Genomic DNA, 22,778 nt, shown 5'->3' with positions numbered 1-22,778 from the left:
ACCTAAAAGCAAAAAAACAAACAGAATCCCGCCCATTTAAGTTTGGCAAATCTACTTAGAACTGCATTGAGTCTCAGTGGCACCAAAAAATGGACTTTTTAGCCGGTCATTATAAAGGGTCTTTTAACTCAATGGATTTGGCAAGTCATGGTCTCTAACAATGCTTCACTACAGATTATGATCATTTAGCAAAGGTAAGGCAGCAAATTGTGAGGTAATATTACAGGGTAGCAATCTGACAGTTATATAGTTATTGATTAGAATTCCTTAAACAGCATGCTGGGAGGCGGGAGAGCAGATACTGGATGTTTTGCCTCTTGCAGCTGTTATGCCAGGTGATACATCTAGCAACTGGGAGGAGGGGGAGTGTACTCACAAAACAAGAGTTACAACAGTCTTGCTACGACATTCTGCAACTCTTTCAGGTTACAGCATCCCTCTGGTCTTCCAGAATTCAGAATTCCTATTTCTTCTCAAATTTGATTTCTCTTCTTTTTATATAATGCCTGCACCTTATTCCTTGTGTGTGTCCTGCAGAATGCTGCCATTCATGTTCTGAAAAGTTCCATACTCTTTACACCAAAGGAACAGAGACAGACCAGACACATAGAAGTATGGGCAAATTTGACGAGATTCCCTGCATTCTGCCAGCCCAGGCAACCCCCCAATTTTACTTAAAGTTTGCCAATAAGGCACAAAGCCACCCAGTGTTGTGTGCTATGGGTAAGATTCAGGAGCAGTGTTACAAGAAAAAAATATTTCTGCATCAGTTCCCCTGTGACCAAACATAGTGGCTAGGGAAGGACAGAGGTAGGTGGGCAGAGAGAGAGAGGCAGGCAGGCAGGGGGATGGGCTACAGATCTTATGAAATACATTTAAATGAGGAGAGAACAAACATACTAAGTGACTCCTGATTTGCCTCTTTTCCTGCTTTTTCCTGTGTGGAGCTGGTGCAAGTTTCTTGAAAGAGTGGAAAAGTAAGTAGCTTATTTTACAAACAAAATAAAAATGCAAAAAAAAAATTACAAATATTTTATTTTCCACTGAAAGAATGGAAAAGTAAGTAGCTTATTTTGCAAATCAGACTTATGAAATTCAGAGCTGCATCTTGCAAAAAAGCAGCATATATGCATAGAAGCCGAGAAAGGGCAGAATTGATATGTGCTGAAATAGAAAGAATGCTTCCTTCAGACCCAAAGGAAGTTCACCAAGTCATCAGGGACAGATTTTGAAAAAGGAAACTTGTGAGTGAATGATATATTTTACTTGATTTTAGAAGAACCAGTGGGTAGGCATTTTGGATTATGTTACAAATCATGGGGATTTTTTCTTATTACTTCCCAGGAGTGAGCTTAATTTTTCTGTCTGATTCAGATCCTGTAGAACTATTGGAAGTCTGATATACAGCAGTACATGGCAGCTTTGCGTCTTCACATATGTAAAGCTTATCTTACTCTGTAGGTTGCCCGTGTTATTTCTCAGAGCACTGTCAAAAGTTCACTATCGAGGCAAAACTGTACATACAGTTATTACCTTCCCTTGGGAATTTCTTAGTATCTGTGTGCATGTCTGTTTATAGGGTCCTTTTCTTCGAATCAGCCCTGAGCTATAGTTACTTTGGCCCACTGGACAGAAAGGAATGATGTGGCCAGCTGAACATCTAATAATAATTGGTAATAAGGAACAGCAGCTGTAAATCTGTTAGAATCATACTAATACACAAATATGGCATAAAATTGTACACAAAATTGAGCATGAATTAGTACATCATTGCAAAATTGTATGCACATATATCTCACATGTCACAGGAATCGGACAGCTTTCCCATTTCAGTGTGGCCTTCTACAGATATTTTCATAAGAATCTGAAGAGATCATGTGGTTTAGTTAGATTCATTTATGGCTTCCAACCAATCAGACATAACCACAATGCTCAGCCATCATTTCACCAGTTGGTATCATCACTAATATGCATCAGCTCTTTCAGATTGCAAATATGCTCCTCACAAAACATATGAATGCATTTCTGCTTTGTGACTCTATCAACCACATATTGGACCACTTCTCTCTTCCCTGATTCAGTGGATCCTATCCCCACTTACAATTGAGTAGGCACATGCATACCCATGAACCTAAACCAGAAATGTTTATGATATGTCAAGTGTCCCAGTCATTTCCTGCAGAAAAATAAATTTTCTTAATTCCATAGTGCAACCATAATTTATCTAGGCAAACCCAGAAGTCCACATGGCACTATTTGGGGTCAGAGAACTAGTTAAAACGTGCTTGCAGTTTTTAAGTTGGTTGTTGTAGTGGAGGATATGAAGTTTAATGGCTTTTGGGTTCCTTCTTTGAAGCCTATATGAACAGGAGTTTAGCAGACATTACACTGGAAATACATAATAAGCAAGCACCCTCAGATTGCACTGGTTTAAACAGCCGGTGTTGCCTTTGACCAAGCCTTCACTGTCTCTTGCTAATTACTATCAAATATAAAAGCCCTGTGAATGCCTGACCTTCTCATATGACTATGGCAATTAATTTCAAAGTGAATTGCTTCGTTGTCAGTGGTCTGTTGTATATACATGCATACATTCATAACTGTACACACACATAGAATCAAGGCTATAAGCAGTTAATCTGATTTACAAACAAATGCCTCTTTGCTCTGTCCTAGATCTAAGGTAGCAGAGAAGTCCTAGAAGTAACAAGTACAGGAAAGGAATGTGGTGCAGTTTTTACAGCAGTAGAAACTAATTTGAGAGAATATGAAGCTGGTAATTGCTCAGGAGAGAACTTCATGCTGAAAGCCACAGTATTAGTCTGGGATGCCCAGAATGGGGCAACCAGGTCTGTGTTGAAAACTTTGGGGGTGGATCCATGAGAGGACAGGGTTTGGGAAGGGGAGGGGCCTCAACAAGGTACAATGCCATAGAGTCCACCCTTCAAAGCAGCCATTTTCTCCAGGGGAGCTGATCTCTGCCAGCTGGAGATCAGTTGTAAAAGTGGGAGATCTTCAGGCCCCACCTGGAGGCTGGCAACCCTAACCCAGAAACAGTAATTTATTTGTTTATACCCTGATTTTCTCCCTAATGGAGACCCAAAGTGGCTTACAACATTATTCTACCTTCCTCCGCTTTATCTCTATAATAGCCCTATGAGGTAGGTTAAGCTAAAAGAACATAATATGGCGGAAAAAAACCAATGCATGTTGTTTGGAGCTCTGTTAATTTTGCATGCTTTCTTCCAATTAAGCTAGATAGCTGTGAAGTTTGCTATATCCATAGCTTTAGATTACCAGATAGGATTTACTCTTTTGCATCATTATTAATGCTCTCTCTTGCTTTTTTCCCCTCTCTAGATGTCATTCTGGGATTTCCTGCTCTCCTTCTTTCAAACTGTTTCCCGCAGAAAAATAATGCCAACCAATAGTTGGAGAGAGTCAGACTTGCGCCGCTGCCTTACCACCTTAGACTTAGTGGCTCTGGGTGTGGGCAGTACCTTGGGGGCAGGAGTATATGTCTTAGCAGGAGAAGTAGCTAAGACCAACTCTGGTCCGAGCATCGTCATCTCCTTTCTGATTGCTGCTCTGGTGTCCGTCTTGGCAGGATTGTGTTATGCTGAATTTGGAGCCCGAGTTCCTCTGACAGGATCAGCTTACCTCTACAGTTATATCACAGTGGGAGAGTTGTGGGCATTCATCACTGGCTGGAACCTTCTACTCTCCTATGTAATTGGTATAAACATGCTTTGGTTCTTAATATTTTTATGTCTTTATTGTGGTTTTATTGATAAGCCAGATGGAGGAGATCATGCTACTTCAAGATGCAGGAGATCATGCTACTCAGTTTTTAGATTCCATGGTGCAGAGTGGTAAAGCTGCATTACTGCAGTCCTACCCTCTGCTTATGACCTGAGTTCAATCCTGGAGAAAGCTGGGTTCAGATAGCCGGCTCAAGGTTGACTCAGCCTTCCATCCTTCTGAGGTTGGTAAAATGAGTACCCAGCTTGCTGGGGGGGGAAGTGTAGATGGCTGGGGAAGGCAATGGCAAACCACCCTATAAAAAGTCTGCCATGAAAACGTTGTGATGCGATGTCACCCCAGAGTCGGAAATGACTGGTGCTTGCACAGGGGACTACCTTTTTAAAAATTTTAAGATGGGTGTCAGAGTTTCCACTGCAGTTTTGAATGTTTGGTTCATGGGCATAAATCTTCAAAAAACTGATTTAGCAATGGCATGACCCAAACTTGTTTCAGGAGCTTAATTTCACCGGTTTAGTGTGGGCAAAATACAGGCAAGCGGTTTGTGAAATAAGCTCTCTATCCATAGGCAAAGTGGTTATGAAAAATGACCCTAAGATACTGAGAAAAGACTGAACCAGATGCAGCATAATATAACAAAGAAGGAAGATGCAAGAACTTAGGACAAGTTCTATTTCCCCTTGCTTTACATGAATAATGGTTATTTGTCCAGTTTTTAGTATTGATATCTCTCTTCTGAAAGATAATTTGAGAAGGGCACAGCATATAATGTGAATATTGATGTTAATTTCGCATATGCTTGTACTTTCATCTTTGTTATTTGAACAGATGGTGTGAGACTCTCCAATATCCCTCATTTTCATATTATATCCATCTCTGACAGTCCCATCTTGTTTAACTGGCTGATTCTCTACAGGAACTTCCAGTGTGGCCAGAGCTTGGAGTGCTACTTTTGATGAACTCTTGGGCAAAAGAATGGGGATCTTTTTCAGCACCCACATGTCCATAAACTCTCCCAGACTGGCTGAATACCCTGACATCTTTGCTGTTTGCCTCATTGTTATACTGGCAGGTATGTTTGTACTATTCTTTGAATGAAGAATTGTAAAAATCCAGAAACTGATCCTGCATAATGGTACTGGAAGACAAGGCACTGGCACTGTCATCCTAAGCAGAGGTCTATCCTTCTTTGCATGCTTTCTTCCAATTAAGCTTGATAGCTGCGAAGTTTGCTATCAATGACATCAGTGGAGATAGAATAAATCTGTTTAGGATTGCACTGTTAATTTTAACAAGTGGAATTAATCTTATCTCCCCATTGTGCCTTTACTGCAGCCCCATTTAGCCAGGCACATATAATATTGTTGTGAGACTGGAGCCTGATCAATGTGAATGGGCTTGGCCCAGGAGGAATGCAGCCTTAGCTTACAACAAAAAAAAAATATTAAGGAGGTGGATGGTTTCTCAATAAACATTAAGTGTTTGCAAATAGAACCCTAATGGCTCCATGAGGGGTAATATGCATATATGTATGAAGTAACAGCAGTTTGAGTTTTGAACACACAAAGAGAGAAGAGACTTACAGTTGTGAGAGGGCAGAAGTGCTTTTGGAGTGCAGAATATCTCTCTCTTGGGAGCTAATATAATCTAGCAGGTCTGCTACTCCATGAGTGCTTCTTTTCCTTCTTTATGGTCTTTTTAAAGCAAATATTACAAAAATTTAAACTATATGTTACAAAAAGCCATAAATATCCAGTGTAAATCTTCTCCAAAGAGAAGCAGCACAGGTCACCACAGGTCACCATTGCTGCTTGGAGAGAAGGATGATCAGTAACGGCATCATCAGAAACTCAAGTGCTCCTCTTGCCTTCTGCAGCTACACTGCTGTAAATTCTTCCTCTTCTTATGATATCTTTTTATTCTTTCTACAAAACATTCAGCCCACTACATCATTTATTGTCCCCCCCTCTCTTCTCTTCCTTTAATTTTCTCACCTGGAGTATTGTGTTTAGTTTTGAGCACTACATTTTAAGAAGGATATGGACATGCTGGGACGGGTCCAGAGGAGGGCAACAAAGATGGCGAGGGGTCTGGAGACCAAGTCCTCTGAAGAAAAGTTGAAGGAGCTGGGCATGTTTAGCCTGGAGAGGAGGCGGCTGAGAGGTGATATAATTACCATCTTCAAGTACTTGAAGGGCTGTCATATGGAGCAGTGGTTCCCAATCTTCTTGGTACCGGGGACTGGCACCAGGGCTGGCCCACCCACTGCAGTCTCGGCCAGCATGGTGGGGGCACTGAATTTCCCCCTGTCCCTTGTGGTGCTGCGCAGCCTTGCCGCCACCCCCCCCCCCCCAGCGCTGCACAGCCTCACCGCTCACCCCTCACAGCACCTCTGCAGTGGCGGGAACCTGCTGAAGAAGCAGCTCACCAGAGTTTAGCTCCATCACCCCCCACCCTGCGCAACAAGGCTCAGGTCCCCCTCCTGCTGCCTTTCCTCTCTCCCCAGCACTGCATTGCAGCGCGTCACTCTGTCGTCACCCTCCCTTCCTCCCCTCCTCCCTCAGATCGAGCAGAGCAGAGTCAAAACTGGGCCTTACCAGTTCCGATGGGGCCAGCGCACCATCTAACACTTTGACGTACGCGCGAGAGAATGCTTCTTCCCCCCTCACTTCCGGTTCCAGGAAGGAGGGGGGAGAAGCTTTTTTTCTCATGTACTTCAAAGTTTTAGATGGTGCTCTGGCCCCATCGCAACTGGTAAGGCCCAGTTTCAGCATGGCTCAGCTCGGCGCAATCAGAGGGAGGGGGAGGGAGGGAAACAACAGAGCGCCACGCTGCATTGCAGCGCCGGGAAGAAAGGGAGGGCGGTGCAGGGGGGTGATGAAGCTAAACTCCATGGGAGGCTCCACCAGGCTTCACGGCCCACTTGCAGACAGGCTACGGCCTGGTAGTGGTCCGTGGCCCAGGGGTTGGGGACCTCTGATATAGAGGATGGTGTGGAATAGTTTTCTGTGGCCAAAGAAGGTAGGACAAGAACTAATGGGTTGAAATTAAGTCAAAAGAGTTGCTGGCTCAACATTAGGAAGAACTTCCTGACCGTTAGAGCGATTCCTCAGTGGAACAGGCTTCCTCGGGAGGTGGTGGGCTCCTTCCTTGGAAGTTTTTAAACAGAGACTAGATGGCCAATTGACAGCAATGAAGATCATGTGAATTTAGGGGGAGGTATTTGTGAGTTTCCTGAATTATGCAGGGGGGTGGACTAGATGACCCTAGAGGTCCCTTCCAGCTCTATGATTCTATGATTTTCAGTATCAGAACTGGCAACAGATCTGGTCATTCATAACATTAGTACTCAGTATGTGTTCTTTGGGCTCATCAAATGTTTGATGTTCACTAAATGTTTCAAGTTGTTATAAGCCAGTGATTCTTTGACCCATTTGATAGGTTGATGGATTAACAAAAGATAAAGAACAGAAGGACCAAAATATGAATGCCGCATGATATCCTCTGGAAACATTACCTGCAGTCTTAAACATAAGGGGATTGAATGTACACAGAGCTTTTTTCCTGGGGGAACATGGTAGAACGGAGTTCTAGAACCTCTCTGTGGAAACAAAATACTCAAAAAATGATTGAAAGTTCATGAGGGGCACCTGTGTGTTTCTCCTTCATTTCACTCTTGAGAGTTCTGGCACCTCTTTTCCCAGAAAAAAGCCCTATGTTGGTGACAGAAAGATATTGTGCACAAGCTTGGTGGCACATATTCTTCAATTATTATTTCACATGCTGTGGTTCAGAGTCCTGGTTACTAACTACTTGTTCTGGAAATGTCCCAACTTAAATTAAGTAGTGTAAAGACAAGACATGTTACTGACTATAGTTTAGCCACTTACCTATACATAATAACATATGTATTACCAGGGCTTTTTTTGAGCAGGAATGCACAAGAATGTAGTTCCGGCTGGCTTAGCATCAGGAGTTGTGGCCTAATATGCAAATGAGTTCTAAAAAAAAAAGCCCTGTGTATTACTCTTTTTTAAAAAAACAACAAATATTCTTCTTCTTTTTCCTATGGTAAGAGCAGGCACACATATACTGTCTTCTGGAAAGGTCCCATATCCTAACACACTTTTATCTGCCATGCATGAAACTGAGCCGGAACATTTTTTCAGCACTGAGGTCTTATAGCTAGTATTGTTTCTTCTGCTTGGCTCTCTAGGGCTTCTCTCCATTGGGGTGAAAGAATCCACCACAGTGAATAAGGCCTTCACAGCTGTTAATGTGCTTGTTCTCCTATTCATTATAATCAGTGGTATCATCAAAGGAGATCTGAAAAACTGGAATTTGGATGAGAGTGATCTATTAGCAACTGTGACAAACAGAACTGAGTAAGATTGTTTGTTTGTTCATATAGAATATTTCTATGCTGCTGCTTCAGAGTCTTGCTCAAGGTGGTTTACAACTACAAATAACATTATAAAACACAAGCAACACAAAAGCTATCCTTAAAAGAAAGCAAACCATTAAAAAACTGATAAGAAACCTTTAATTAAAAGTCTGGGTAAAATATATATGTTTTAGTCTAGTGCCTAAAGGAAAGGAATATAGGCATCAGGTGAGCCTTAAGCAGGAGGGCATTCCAAAGGTTAGGTGCCACCACAGAAAATGCCCTGTCACCCACCTCACCTCTGAAGCTAGGGGGCAGTTATTAACTAGTGGGCTGGATGGTATGAGAGGAGACAGTCCTTCAGGTACCCTAACCTCAAACTGTTTGGAGTTTTAAAGGTAAGAATCAAAACTCTGAATTGTGCCCTGAAACAGATGGGTAGCCAGTGCAGACCTTTCAGCACAGGGAAGATATGATCCTTGTCACTAACCCCTGACAGTAGCCTGGTTGACACATTTTTGATCAACTGAAGTTTCTGAACCATTTTCAATGGCAGCTGCACAGCTGGATGTTTTCAAATTAAGGATCACTATGGCTAGATCATGCTTTTGAGAGCCAGTTTGGTGTAGGTTAAGAGTGGTGGACTCTAATCTGGAGAACCAGGTTTGATTCCCCACTCTTCCACATTAAGCCAACTGGATGACCTTGGGTCAGTCACAGTTCCCTCAGAGATCTCACAGGCCCACCTATCTCACAGGGTGTCTGTTGTGGGGAGAGGAAGGGAAGGTGATTGTAAGCCACTCTGAAATTCCTTTGTGTAGCGAAAGGCAGGATATAAAAAGAAGGAAAGGAAAGGAAAGGTCCCCTGCACAAGCACCAATCATTTCCGACTCTGGGGTGATGCTGTTTCACAACGTTTTCACAGAAGACCTTTTACAGGGTGGTTTGCCATTGCCTTCCCCAGTCATTACACTTCCCCCCCAGCAAGCTGGGTACTCATTTACTGACCTCAGAAGTATGGAAGGCTGAGTCAACCTCGAGCTGGCTACCTGAACCAGCTTCTGCTGGAAATGAACTCAGGTCGTGAGCAGAGGGCAGGGTATAAAAAAGCCCCAGAGTATAAAGAGTCCTATGTGCCATGGAGGAGACTTGGGCCTCCCAACTATAGGCCAGGATCTAGTAGTACCCCAGCTATGAACCTGATCCTTCGGGGAAGTACAACCCTCTCCTGTACAGGCTGGATTAACAATTCCCAAGTGGCTTCTCCATTGACCAAGAGCACCTCCGTCTTGTCTGGACTGATCTTCATTTATTGGCCCTCATCCATCCATCCCATTACCTTCTCCATGCACCTGCTCAGGACTTCCACAGACCCATCTAGCTTATCTACTAAGAAGAACAAAGCTGGGTGTCATCTGTATATTGACCTCTCCCAGCAGTTTCTTGTAGAAATTAAATAGCATGAGGGATATCATGGAACCCATAGCATAAATGTCACAGAGCCAAACAGCAATCCTCCAGCACTATCTTTGGGAACTGTTTGGTCAAGTAAAGGCAGAACCACTGAAGCACAGTGCCCTCTACTCTCAGTCCAGTCAGCCTTTTCAGAAGAATACCATGGTTGATGGTATCAAATGCCTCTGAAAGGTCCAGGAGAATCAACAGAGACTCACTCCTCTGTCACTCTACCTCCTCCATTTTATCCTGACAACAACTCTGTGAGGGAGTTTAGGCAAAGCATGTGTGATTGACCCAAGGTCACCCAGCCAGCCTCCATGGCACACTAGGGTTTCAAACCTGTGTCTTCCAGATTCAAAACCAACAACACTAGGGCCCTTTTCACACTTATCAGTGGAAACCGGAAGGGAATCGGTATTATGCCACCCTGGAGTAATCTGGAACAGGGATGGGAGTTTTTAGACACGTGTTTTTTTCTGGTAGGGTTCCGTGATTGAAGCAAGCCATTTCACCCTGTTCTGCTTTTATCTCATTTCCACGAGCACCAGCCATTTTCGCGCCCTTTTCTGCCCACCAGCACGTGATCGCCAGCTTTTTTTTTTTTTTTGAACATTGGGCTAAGATGCTTGGGCTCCATTGAGATGCCTGAGATCGCTGCTGCTGACACTTGGTAACAAGTGCCCCATTGGATACACAGTTCAAGCGGGAGATCAGGGCACCAGGCATTGGTCTGTCACCTGTTGCTATCACTTCCATGCCCACATAGGAGTCAGGAGAATGTGATTGGTTTGTAGGTGACTCTGAGGCACATTTTGGAGTGAGGGGCTGTTGCCACCTGGAGAGGGGTTGCCCATAGGACAGCAGGTTTCGGTGGGAGAACAGACCAACAGTGATTGGTGAGACAGATATTGCTAACCCAGCCTGATGTGCACCCATCCATGCCCACAAGCTATTGGCTGGAAAGTGACTTGTGCCAAGTTGCAACAGGTATAAATGTCAGGGGAGGAAGCCACAGATTTCTGTGGGTTGTAGTTTGTGAATGGTTTGTGTGGAAGGCTATTGTTCTATTAGTTCTGTTGTTCTAATAGTCATAGTTTTCATCACAACAGTATTGAGACTTCTTATGGAGGTGGTGCAGGTGATAGTCATCAGCAGTCCATTCTCTAGAGAGTGACTGCTGTGAAGTGAAAGAGATAGAGCATTGGTTCCAAATTTAATTGCAGGCAGGAAAAGGAAAACAGAAACATGTCCGCAATCTCAGGCATCTCAATGACACCCAGGCATCTCAATGGTGGCACTGTTTTTGCGATCTAAGCCTGATGTAAAAAAAAAAAAAAGCCGGAGATCGTGTGCCCACCGACAAAAAGGGCGCTAAAACAGCGCTCCCGGAATCACTACGGGACATTTCACACAGCGTCCCATAGCAATTTCAACCCGAAAGGAGGGGTTGAAAACTGGAGGAAGCTGCTCTTTGTTAATAACGACTCAGGCACTCCTCACTGCTGGGACAGCCGCGGGACTGTGTGAAAAGGTAACAGTATTCCGGTAGCAGCCAGTTACTGAGGGTACACTGGCAGTTTGTGACTCTCTATCTCCGCATTGTAAACTCACCTTTTACATTACATAACGTTCTCATAACTGTTTTGCATCGTTGCTTCCTGAGGCATTTACATTTGTTTCAGTGAGGTGGGTTTCAACGATGCCACAATTTTTCTCGAGACTAATTTTGGTCTGGTCTTTTCTCTATGGGCGTTTCAAACTTGTATTGTAAAAGTTTTCCTGTATTTTAAAAGACTCCTCCAAAAGCCACCACAAAGTGCAGCAATTTGGATGAGAACTGACAGCACTTGAAATTTTTACATATCGTTGCTTGCCTCTAGTGATTTAAATTTGTATTGTTTTTGCAGTGTTGACACGATTTCCAAGCAATCGTATACATTTAACTAAGCACTGGTATTCCGGCTACCCTCTATCAGAGACACCCCACCCCCCCAAATTGAAACGCTTAAATGTAAAAGGAAAACAATTAAAGCGGAACAGTGGCAGGCGATCTGAAGAATCTAAAACTCTGGATCAAACTGAATGTAAAAACACCCTGAGTCGGCTCTGTCTGAAACGACAGCAGAAATCTGTTGCTGTTCAGTAACTGACCAGCTGCCATCCCAGAATAAGGCTGTGTGAAAAAGATCTCACAGCTTTGAGATAAAGCTGTAGGGAGCAAAGCCAGTTTGTACCGTGTCACTAGTCACTTGCTTTAAGAAAAAAGCCCCAAATAAGTGAATGTTTTTAGAATTCCTGCTGTTTGTTAACATGGAGCTTCGAGGACTATAGACAGAATATCCTAGAATTTATTTTATTGATAATGTTTGCATATTATTATTTCTCAAAAGAGCTGAGGACACTTAAGTTGATCCTCACAATAACTGTGTGAGGAAATTTGACTAAACAACAGTGATTTGCCTAAGGTCACCCAATGAACTTTGTGGCTAGACAGGGATTTGAATGCAGCTCTCTTCAGTGCTAGCAATTACCGTAATTACATAAGGCGCTCTGGACCATAGGACGCACCTTCCTCCTGGGGGGCGATCCGCTGCCTCCACCTCCGATCCCGGCACTTCCCCCGCGCCTGCCTGCCTGGCTCCAGCTTCTTCCAGCAAGCGCTGGGATCGCTCCACGCTGCCCCCACTGCAAACCCAGTGCTTCGCGAGCGCCGGCTGCGGAGAGGGCAGTGTGCTTCCTCCGTGCCTGTCTGCCTGGCTCCAGCTCTGACGCTTACAGCAAGCGCCAGGATTGCTCCCTCCGATCCCAGCGCTTGCTTTAAGCATCAGAGCTGGAGCCAGGCAGACAGGCACGGAGGAAGCACGCTGCCCCCTCCACAGCCGGCGCTCGCGAAGCGCTGGGTTTGCAGAGGGGGCAGGTGCTTCCTCCGTGCCTGTCTGCCTGGCTCCAGCTCTGATGCTTAAAGCAAGTGCTGGGATCGGAGGGTGGAGGGAGCGATCCTGGCGCTTGCTGTAAGCGTCAGAGCTGGAGCCAGGCAGACAGGCACGGAGGAAGCATGCTGCCCTCTCCGCAGCCGGCGCTCGCGAAGCGCTGGGTTTGCGGTGGGGGCAGCGTGGAGCGATCCCAGCGCTTGCTGGAAGAAGCTGGAGCCAGGCAGGCAGGCGCGGGGGAAGCGCCAGGATCAGAGGCGGAGGCAATGGATTCCCCCCCCCCCCCCGAGGAAGGTACGTACCTTTGCTCCATAAGATGCACACACTTTCCGCCCCACTTTTTTTTGGGGGGGGAAGTGCGTCTCATGGTCCGAAAAATACGGTACATGAAACCATGCTGGCTTTAAAATAAATTGCTTTATTGGTTTTTTTATTTAGAATCTCTATTAAAAATGTGCCCCAAGTGGTTTACAGCATATCAGAATTCATGAAATAAAAATCAAACCCAATAATCAACCCTCATAATAGCATAAATCCACTCCACCCCAAAAAACTAACCAGAACATAAACCATATAGAACCAACATAAAACAGGTAGTAATCTAAAACAACATCAGCCACAGTGCTGTAAAACTTAGTTTTTTTTAAAAGAGAGCAAATAGTCAAAACCTTGATGGAATTGAAAAATATTCAATGATGATGCCAGGCACAGGGGGCTACCACTGAAAAGGATTTCCTTCATGACCATTAGTTGTGAAGCAAGACCTGAGATGACATACATAATATAGTGTCTGGGCAGAAGTATATAGGAGCAGGTGATCAAAGATTTCAGGTTTTCACAGCTGGCCTCATCATTAGGGTTTGTAGAATCTTTCGGGCTCAAGTGCCGTGTTCTACTGGAGAAAGTTTTTCTTCCAGACGTTTCGTTCTCAGCTGCGGAGAACATCCTCAGTGGCGTTGCAGCCGGAGCAGGCGTTCTGACCTTCTTGGCTGCTGTGCATTGAGGTAATTAAGTTGCTAAAATAGGTTCTTGTATAGGTTTTTGTTTTTTTTCCCTTATAGCTTGTCTATTTACAGTTTTATATGTCTGTATCTAACTTTCTCTATGCTCAGATCCCTCTCACAAAGACCTCTTTTATCTTCCCTTTCTTCACAGCAACCAATCTGTGACTGACAATGGAACCTGGCAGTATGGGACTGGAGGGTTCATGCCTTATGACTTCAGTGGGACCGTAGCTGGAGCTGCTACCTGTTTCTATGCTTTTGTTGGATTTGATTGCATTGCTACTACAGGTAGGCAAGGGAAGCGTTCCACATTAATACCCCCCAATTATCAGCTAGGAGAAACAAGACAGAAAGATTACCTTGCAGGAACAGTCGATCATTTTTAACATTGTCCTATGCCCTGAAAAGAAAAGCAGAAAGTGCTATGAGAATAACAAGTTCCTGCAGCAGAAACCCATAGCTGTTCAATTTCATTTATTCAAAACCCCACATCATCACACAATTCCAAAACCCCAGGCCAACAACAATCTTATCATAAGCAGCCAACTTCAATCTGATCGTAAGCAGCCAATTTCAGAATGGCATGTCCATTCAGTCTTGATTTGGATGGCTCAGGGCAGCTTGATCTCATCATATCCAGGAAGCAAAGCACGGCTGGACCAAGTGAGTACTTGGATGGGAGACCACCAAGGAAGTCCAGGGTTACTACGCAGATGCAGGCAATGGCACACTACTGCCAAATGTCTCTTGCCTTGAAAACTCTACGGTGTCACTGTACGTCGGTTGCAACTTGTAGGTACTTTACACACACGTGACTACTCATATCTTTGTCTCCCAGGGGAAGAAGTCAAGAACCCCCACAAATCCATTCCCATGGGTATTGTCCTATCATTGCTTATCTGCTTCCTGGCCTACTTTGGAGTTTCTGCTGCCTTGACATTGATGATGCCCTACCACCTTCTTGACACCAAGAGTCCTCTGCCAGTGGCTTTTGAGTACATTGGGTGGAACATGGCCAAATATGCTGTTGCTGTGGGGTCACTGTGTGCTCTGACCACAAGGTAAGGTTAGCTTTGGGAAAGGATAAACACAGCTTTCCCTATATGGTTCTCACTCCTACTGATTTTTAGAGACATGCAGCCTTGGAACACACGGATCCCATTCAGTTTTTGTAGCTCATAGCCACTGATAGACCTTCTCTCTGTGAATGTGTCTGATTCCTTTTTGAAATCATCTAAGCCAGCAACCAATGCAATTGCTACATCTTTGGCCAACACATTAAAAGCAAACAATGCTGCAATTTGTGGAGATGTCATTTCTTTTGTCCTTCCTAAATGAATTGCCAGTTTGTTTTTATTTAGTCTAAATTTATTGCCAAGGGAGTCCTGAGTGGAATGGGTGGAAAGGGAGTAAAGTATCTACTCATCATACTAGAACTCAGGACTTGTTGTTGTTCAGTTGCACAGTCGAGTCCGACTCTTTGTGACCCCGTGGACAGTCTCACCAGGAAGACAGGAGGGCCTGGCGTGACTTTGTCCATGGGATTGCAAGGAGTCAGACTCGACTGTGTGACTGCACAACAACAACAAAAAGTCCTGAGTTCTAGTATGATGAGTAGATAATTTACTCCCTTTCCACCCGTTCATAATTCATCAATCTTTACTGTATTCCTCCTGCTACAACAAGCTGAAAAAGAGAGGAATGTTCTGGATTTTGTTTTTGTGATCCACTTTGAGCCTGCTTGTGGGAAGGGTGGAATATAAATCTAAATAAATAAAGAGAGGGAAGAAAGGCCTACACGAGTGCATTCTCTCTTTCTCTTTATTCCACATAGCCTGTTGGGCTCCATGTTCCCAATGCCCCGGATTTTATTTGCCATGGCGAGGGATGGGCTCCTCTTCCAACCTCTAGCCAAACTGAGCAGCCGACAGAGCCCAGTGATTGCAACCTTGGTGTCTGGAGCTGTTGCAGGTAAGTATGTAAGCAAGCAGTGGGCTAATGTTTTATGGTAGATCTAAAGTAAGTTCTGTTTTATTAAATATGGAATCTCTCACACCATTTCTCAGTATAGTGTGCATACAGTAGATTAACCATGATCACTGCAAGAAAGAAAAGTCCTTTTCTGAACTATCATACACACATAAAGGTGTTCGTGCCTCACTAATTCATTGACTCACAGAAGTACAGAATTGGGGGGGATAATTAACCTGAAAGTGGAACATCATTTTTTATTATTTTATTTTATTATTGGAATTTATATCCCACCCATCCCGCCAAGGCAGGCTCAGGGTAGGTAACAACATAAAAACATATACATTCATAGCATAGACACCTCAGATGGTTCAGCTGTGGTCTGACCATCTATGAAGCTGAAAATTTATCTAAGATACACTGGCTTAGATCCTCCAGAATACCACTGGGGTCAAAACAACACATGCTCACACAGCACAACTTTCTCATGAAATGCCTTCTCAAAATCTTGTTCCAACTGACCCCATGAACAGGATTTCTGGGGGCATTGGAAGTGGAGAAAGGAAGTGAGAAAAGGAGGTGAGAAAGTGCTTATAATTCTGTTCACAGAAATAGTCTAAGATAGCTAGAAAAATTAAAATAACATGCACCTGTACATAGTTTTAATTTCTGTATCAATTTTGTTGAATGCTGTATGTGGAATTTTGCTAATATTTTTATCATTTGGGGGGGGGGGGCATTACAGTCTGCCAAGACAGTCTGCCTTTTGAAAACAATCTCTAAAGATTATAGTATATAAGCACCCAGTCTCCTTTGGTTTAATGTAACTTAAAGAATTCTTGTAGACACTCAGAAGGTACCAATGGGTTCTAATAATCACACCTTGCCATTTGTGTTAGCTTTCCCCCAGATGAAATATAACCATAGAAAGATGGATTGTTGTGGGGATCTGGAATCTAAACATGTGGTTGATCATTCAAACATGTTTTTTGGGTGGGACCATGGAGGTCATCCTATCACAACCTCCAAAAGAGATTGTGTAAATTGTCCCTCACTGATGGGAGGTTCTCTTACCTGGTGCTCTCCTTGACAGGAGGGGATCTGGATCATGCAGGCTATGACAAACTAACCTCTCAAGAGTACCTCATTGGAAAGGAATTTCGGCATTCCCTGCTTTCCAAAATATTGAGAGGCTGAGAGGCACGGTGTTTTGCAGAGTATATGTAGGGAAAATGATCTCCATATCGAGACTTATAGGCATTAGTAGAGAAAAATTATTGCCTGTGTTAGCAATACTTTGTCTTTCTTGTCTTCACAGCTATGATGGCTTTCCTTTTTGATCTGAAGGTCTTAGTTGACATGATGTCCATTGGGACACTGCTTGCCTACACACTAGTTGGTATCTGTGTTCTCCTCCTCAGGTAATTGTCTGCTATTTCTGATGGGTGTGGGTTCCCTCTTGAGTGCCCACTCAGACAACACCCAAGTTAACGAGACAGACAGAAATCTCCCAACTGCAAACTTCAAAGCAGATGGCAATAGAAGGCAGCCATGTATGTCACCCAAATAATACCACCACAGTGTAACAACAACAACCTCAACACTTTAAAGCTTTCTTAGTATTTCATGATCGTTTAGCTAATCCTAAATAAAGCATTTCCCAACTGTTGCTTTTATAAATCTAAATTGTGTATCCCAGGTTCCCCTCTGCAGAAAACTTTATTTAGAGAGTATAGTAGAGACTTAAGCAGTGGTTTTGGAACTCCACTGGTCAAATCTTGCCTCTGCCATGAATCCACTGTTAGGCTTAGCCTAGACTTGCAGCAGAATGGGATGGTAAGGAGCAGGTCTTTTTTTGTAGAAAAAGCCCAGCTGGCGCTGCGTTCCTGGTAAGGAGATAGCAGAGTACTAAAGGTAGAATACTTGTAGTGAAGGGATTACATTTTTCAAAGTTTCCCAGCATAAATTATTCCAAGTTGAAAACTATTTCACCATGCAAAGAGCTAGACTAGAACCTCTTATATACTTCCCCTCCCCAACTATGGAAGGTTTTTACATGAGGGAGCATTAAAGTGTTAACCTCCCCACCTATAGTCTGAAGTGGCAGAGTTTATTCTATCACATCAAGGCACCACATACCTAGACCAGGCATTAGAGGCAACAGAGGTCTGTTCGGTCATTATGTTTAATCACACATATAGTTACAAACGTCCTATAGGCAATATTCCTGCTAAGTGCAATTGCAATTTCTTCTGAAAGGGGCAATGCATGTATATTCCAGCTCTACCAGATCCAATCAATCTGAGGTCTGCTATGGTGTACTGTGGGGTTGCCAGCCTCCAGGTGGGGCCTGGAGATCTCCTGCTTTTACAGCTGATCTCCAGCTGGCAGAGATTAGCTCCCCTGAAGAAAATGGATGCTTTGAAGGCTGGCATTGTACCATGAGACCCCTCCCCTCCCCAAACCCCATCCTCTCCTGGATCCACCCTCAAAGTCTCTAGATGTTTTCCAACACTGACTAGAAACCCTAGTGTACTCTGGTGGAAAATCCACATGTTGCCCCTTTCAGAAAAAAAAGGTTGTGTGTAGCCTGCTCATCCTGCATACATGATCACAGCACCAGGAACAATGTCTGAAAAGCTGAACCAGATCAATGTGTATTGCCCAAGACTGAGAAAGTTTTACTCATAGGTGGAACTATACAGGGCTTTTGGGGTAGAAAAAGGCCAGCAGGAACTCATTTGCATATTAGGCCACACCCCTGGCATCACCATAGTCTCAAATTTGCCCTTCTTGGGCAAACTTATTGAGAGGGCAGTGGCGATGCAGTTACAGACCTTCCTGGAGGACGCTTCCGTCCTTGACCCACTCCAGTCCAGCTTTCGCCCGGGCCATGGGACGGAGACGGTGTTGGTTGCCCTGGTAGATGACCTTCAACGGCATCTGGATTGGGGCGGCTCGGCGGTGCTGATGTTGTTGGACCTATCGGCTGCGTTCGATACGGTCGACCATCGGTTACTGACCTGCCGCCTTGCCGACACGGGGATTCAGGGGTTGGCCTTACAATGGCTTTCCTCTTTCCTCGAAGGGTCACAATTGGGGGTGAGCTATCCCGGAGGCGCACGCTTGATTGCGGAGTGCCTCAGGGAGCGGTTCTCTCCCTGATGTTATTTAATATCTATATGCGTCCCCTTGCCCAGATCGCCCGAAGGTATGGGCTAACTTGCCATCAGTATGGTGACGACACCCAGCTCTATCTGCTTATGGACGACCGACTGGTCTGCGCCCCAGAAAATCTAGATCGGGCGTTACAGGCTGTGGCTGAGTGGCTCAGACTGAGCGGGCTGAGGCTAAATCTGGTGAAGACAGAAGTCCGTTGCCTGGGTCGTCGGGGTCCGGGGAGGGAAATCCCCCTGCCAGCTTTTGACGGTGCGCCGTTGATAGCAGCAAACAGGGTCAAAAGCCTGGGGGTACTATTGGAGCCCTCCTTAAAGATGGAGGCTCAGATAGCAGCCACTGCCAAGTCCGCATTTTTTCATCTTAGGCGGGCAAGGCAGCTGGCCCCCTTCCTGGAGCGTGATGATCTAGCAACAGTGATCCATGCTACGGTCACCTCGAGGTTGGACTACTGCAATGCCCTCTACATGGGGCTGCCCTTGTGCCGAACCCGGAAGTTGCAGCTAGTGCAGAATGCTGCGGCCCGGCTGTTATTGGGGCTCCCAAGATGGGAGCACATTCGGCCGGGGCTCCGGGTTCTGCACTGGCTGCCAATAATATACCGAGTCCGGTACAAGGTGCTGGTTATTACCTTTAAAGCCCTATATGGCCTAGGACCTGCCTACCTGAAGGACCGTCTCCCCCACATGTTCCCCAGAGAGTACTGAGATCGAGAACCCAAAACCTTCTCGTTATCCCCAGGCCAAAGGAAGCCCGCTTAAAATCTACCAGGGACAGGGCCTTTTCTGTTATGGCCCCTTCCTGGTGGAACCAGCTGCCAGAAGAGGTGAGGGCCCTGCGGGACCTTGCTCAGTTCTGCAGGGCCTGTAAGACAACCCTCTTCCGGCTGGCTTATGACTAACCGGCACAAGAAACTAAGTGTGGTTCTATTAGACTTCTGTTATTCCTAATGTTTTAACGTTTTAAATGTTTAACTGTGTTAAATGCTTAAACTTAATTTTTATGTTGGATTTTATGTTGTGGGCCGCCCTGAGCCACTTGGTGGGAAGGGCGGGATATAAATCATAAATAAAATAAATAAAATAAAATAAAAAAAACAGAGGTTTTTTTGTAGAAAAAGCCTGGTGGGAACTCATTTGCATATTAGGCCACTCCTCCTGACACCAAGCCAGCCGGAACTGCTTTCCTGCTCAAAAAAGGCCCTGGAACTATAACTAATAGTTCATTAGGAGCGTGCTACTTTCCTCCCTGCCTTTATGCAACTTTCTAGTTAACTTCCTGTTTGTCATGAGCTCTGAGGAGGGGGAGCTGGAAGGATTAACAGACCAGGAAGAACCAACAGCTGGCCCATCAATCACCCTCCCCACATTTAAGACACCCACGCTGGCTGTTGACAATCAGTCTCCTCCAAGCTCTCCCTTTCCCATCTCAAGAATGCGCAGCCATGTTCGCCAAACACTGGCAAAATGCAGGCGTGCAGCGCACCAGTGCTTCCAATCTCTTAGCCCTGAGTACTAGGAGAACTATGGCCACCGAGGGAGCTGGCTGATTGAGGCTCCCATATAACTCACGCCCGGGACTTGGCAACAAGTCGATTCCCTGGCTTGCATCCACGCTCCTTCCTGTTTCCAGTTCCTGACCGGTTTGAATTCCTTGGCACCATGACCCTTTGGCTTTGGACATCGACTTCTGCTTCTGGTTTGCAATTCTGCTATGGTGACTTGACTGACTTCGAACTGGCTTTAGACTCCCTCCTGATTCCACTCCACAAGATGGATGAGGAGGCAAGTGGAGGCTCTGGGCAGCTAGCATCCCTGCTCACCCAGATGCAGCACCTCAACCAAATGGTGGCTCACCTGCAACAGCAGCAGCAAGCTGCCGTCGCCACCCCAGCCTGGTGCTTCCCTCAGAGAAGTTCGCTGGGAAGGTGGAGGAGTTTCTGGCATTTCTGGCACAGTGCAAACTGTATATTGAATTACATGCCAGAGACTTCACCAATGACAAGACCAAGGTATGCTTCATTGTCAGCCTCCTAAAGGGGTAGGCAGCTAAATGGGCTACCCCCTTGCTTCTAGCCCCATCACCCCTGCTGACTGACTACCAGGGCTTCCTGGATCATATGGCGGTAGCTTTTGCTAACCCCCATCATGCAGCCACCGCCAATCAGAAGATCTGGACCCTGAAGCAGGGTAGAGACTCGGTTTCCCAGTATTCCACCGAGTTCAAGCTTCTGGCCCAAGACCTGGCTTGGAACGAGGCGGCCCTCGTGGACCAGTATACAGAGGGCTGGCTGACGAAGTCCTTAATGAGCTGGCATGAGTAGACTGACCGGCCACACTCCAAGGCCTAATCACGCTGTGTCTCCGCATCGATGACCGTCTGGAAAGCCGCCACAAAGCAGTGCCTGTCCCTCTCAGCTGCCGTGCCACCCAGCAATGACGACCCCGAGCCCATGCAACTCGGGGCTGCACGGCCATGGCTCACTCTCAAGAAAAAAGCATGGCACCACTCACAGAATCTCTGCCTGTACTGTGGAGGGGCAGGGCACTTCTCCTCCAGCTGCCTCGCCAAGCGCACTCAGGCCAGTACCGTGCCACTGCTGCCAGTAAAAGACCAGCCCCAAGTCTGAGTGGACCCCCTGACTTGGGGTACCTAGCTGGGTCCCCTGAACCCTATGTTACTGGCCAGGGCTCATTCCTCGTACCAGTCACATTCGGCTTGCTGGATGGGCCCTGGCTGTTCATCTACGCTACGCTCAACTACGGTGCCGCCTGCTGCTTCGTCGATGTGGCCTTTGTGAAGCAACACGAGATTCCTGTGCAGGTCTAATACACCCTGACCCTGGTCGAAGCCATCAACAGGCGCCTCCTCCACTCCGGTCCAGTGACCCAGGAGACCCGCCCGGTCACACTCCAGATCCAACACCATCATGAGCAAGTACAATTCAATGTTGCTCGTATGCCCTGCTTTCCCCTCATTCTGGGACTCTCCTGGCTCGTAAAACACAACCCCCTCGTGGACTGGGCAAAGGGAAAGCTGAGCTTCAAGGACTCTTGTCCTCACCAGGCCCAGTCGGCCACCCTGGCCGCCGCTGCCCCGGCTGCTGGTCCTCTACTTTCCCCAGCCTACACAGACTTTGCTGATGTTTTTGAGGAAAAGGGGGCCGACCAGCTCCCCCTGCACCAGCCTTATGACTGCACCATCGATTTGGTACCAGGGGCACCCCTGACCATGGGGCGGCTCTACCCCATGTCTGAACTGGAGCTAGCAGCCCTGCGGGACTTCCTTGCCAAAAACCTGGAACAGAGTTTAATTCAGCCATCAACGTCCCCGCTGTCCGCCCCTGTTCTCTTTGTCAAGAAGAATGGCTGCGAGCTCCGGCCCTGCAATGAGAGCCAGTTTGGTGTAGTGGTTAAGTGTGCAGACTCTTATCTGGGAGAACCGGGTTTGATTCCCCACTCCTCCACTTGCACCTGCTGGAATGGCCTTGGGTCAGCCATAGCTCTGGCAGAGGTTGTCCTTGAAAGGGCAGCAGCTGTGAGAGCCCTCTCCAGCCCCACCCACCTCACAGGGTGTTTGTTGTGGGGGAGGAAGCTAAAGGAGATTGTGAGCCGCTCTGAGACTCTTCGGAGTGGAGGGCGGGATATAAATCCAATATCTTCATCTTCTTCTACCGGGCCCTGAACAAAATCACCATCCAGGACCGCTACCCATTGCCATTGATCCCAGAACTACTGAATCACCTTAAGGGGGGCCAAGTCTATACCAAGCTAGACCTCTGGGACGCATACAACTTGGTGCGGATCCGCACAGGAGACAAGAGGAAGACAGCTTTTGGGACCCGCTATGGCCAGTACGAGTACCTCGTGATGCCCTTTGGCCTGACCAACGCCCCCGCCGTCTTCCAAAGGCTGATGAATGACATCTTCCGTGACCTGCTCAATCGCTTTGTGATCATTTATTTAGATGACATTTTAATTTATTCCCAAATCCCTGCCCAGCATGCAGGGCATGTCTGCCAGGTCCTGCAATGCCTGTGATAGCATGGTCTCTACGCCAAGCTAGAGAAGTGTGCTTTCCACTTAACAGCAG

The 22,778-nt window shown here is 45.9% G+C and overlaps 1 protein-coding gene across 2 annotated transcripts in view; it reads left to right on the top strand.

Moving 5' to 3' along the window:
- The first annotated feature begins 856 nt into the window (after positions 1 to 856).
- The window catches only part of LOC132572826 (cationic amino acid transporter 2-like), a 30,301-nt gene continuing 8,379 nt past the window's right edge, over positions 857 to 22,778 (top strand). The window contains exons 1-8 of one of the 2 annotated variants that reach the window (XM_060240296.1): positions 857 to 969; positions 3,361 to 3,736; positions 4,679 to 4,834; positions 7,979 to 8,147; positions 13,690 to 13,826; positions 14,377 to 14,599; positions 15,373 to 15,509; positions 16,828 to 16,930. In XM_060240296.1, coding sequence (XP_060096279.1) covers positions 3,361 to 3,736; positions 4,679 to 4,834; positions 7,979 to 8,147; positions 13,690 to 13,826; positions 14,377 to 14,599; positions 15,373 to 15,509; positions 16,828 to 16,930 — 1,301 coding nt within the window. In that variant the 5' untranslated portion in view covers positions 857 to 969. Of the gene's footprint in view, positions 978 to 3,360; positions 3,737 to 4,678; positions 4,835 to 7,978; positions 8,148 to 13,689; positions 13,827 to 14,376; positions 14,600 to 15,372; positions 15,510 to 16,827; positions 16,931 to 22,778 lie in introns of both variants that reach the window. The other variant, XM_060240297.1, reaches the window with a different exon arrangement.

The sequence above is a fragment of the Heteronotia binoei genome, chromosome 5, assembly GCF_032191835.1.
Source record: "Heteronotia binoei isolate CCM8104 ecotype False Entrance Well chromosome 5, APGP_CSIRO_Hbin_v1, whole genome shotgun sequence".
Classification (NCBI taxonomy): Eukaryota; Metazoa; Chordata; class Lepidosauria; order Squamata; family Gekkonidae; genus Heteronotia; species Heteronotia binoei.
This window is presented reverse-complemented; position numbering and strand designations above follow the sequence as displayed.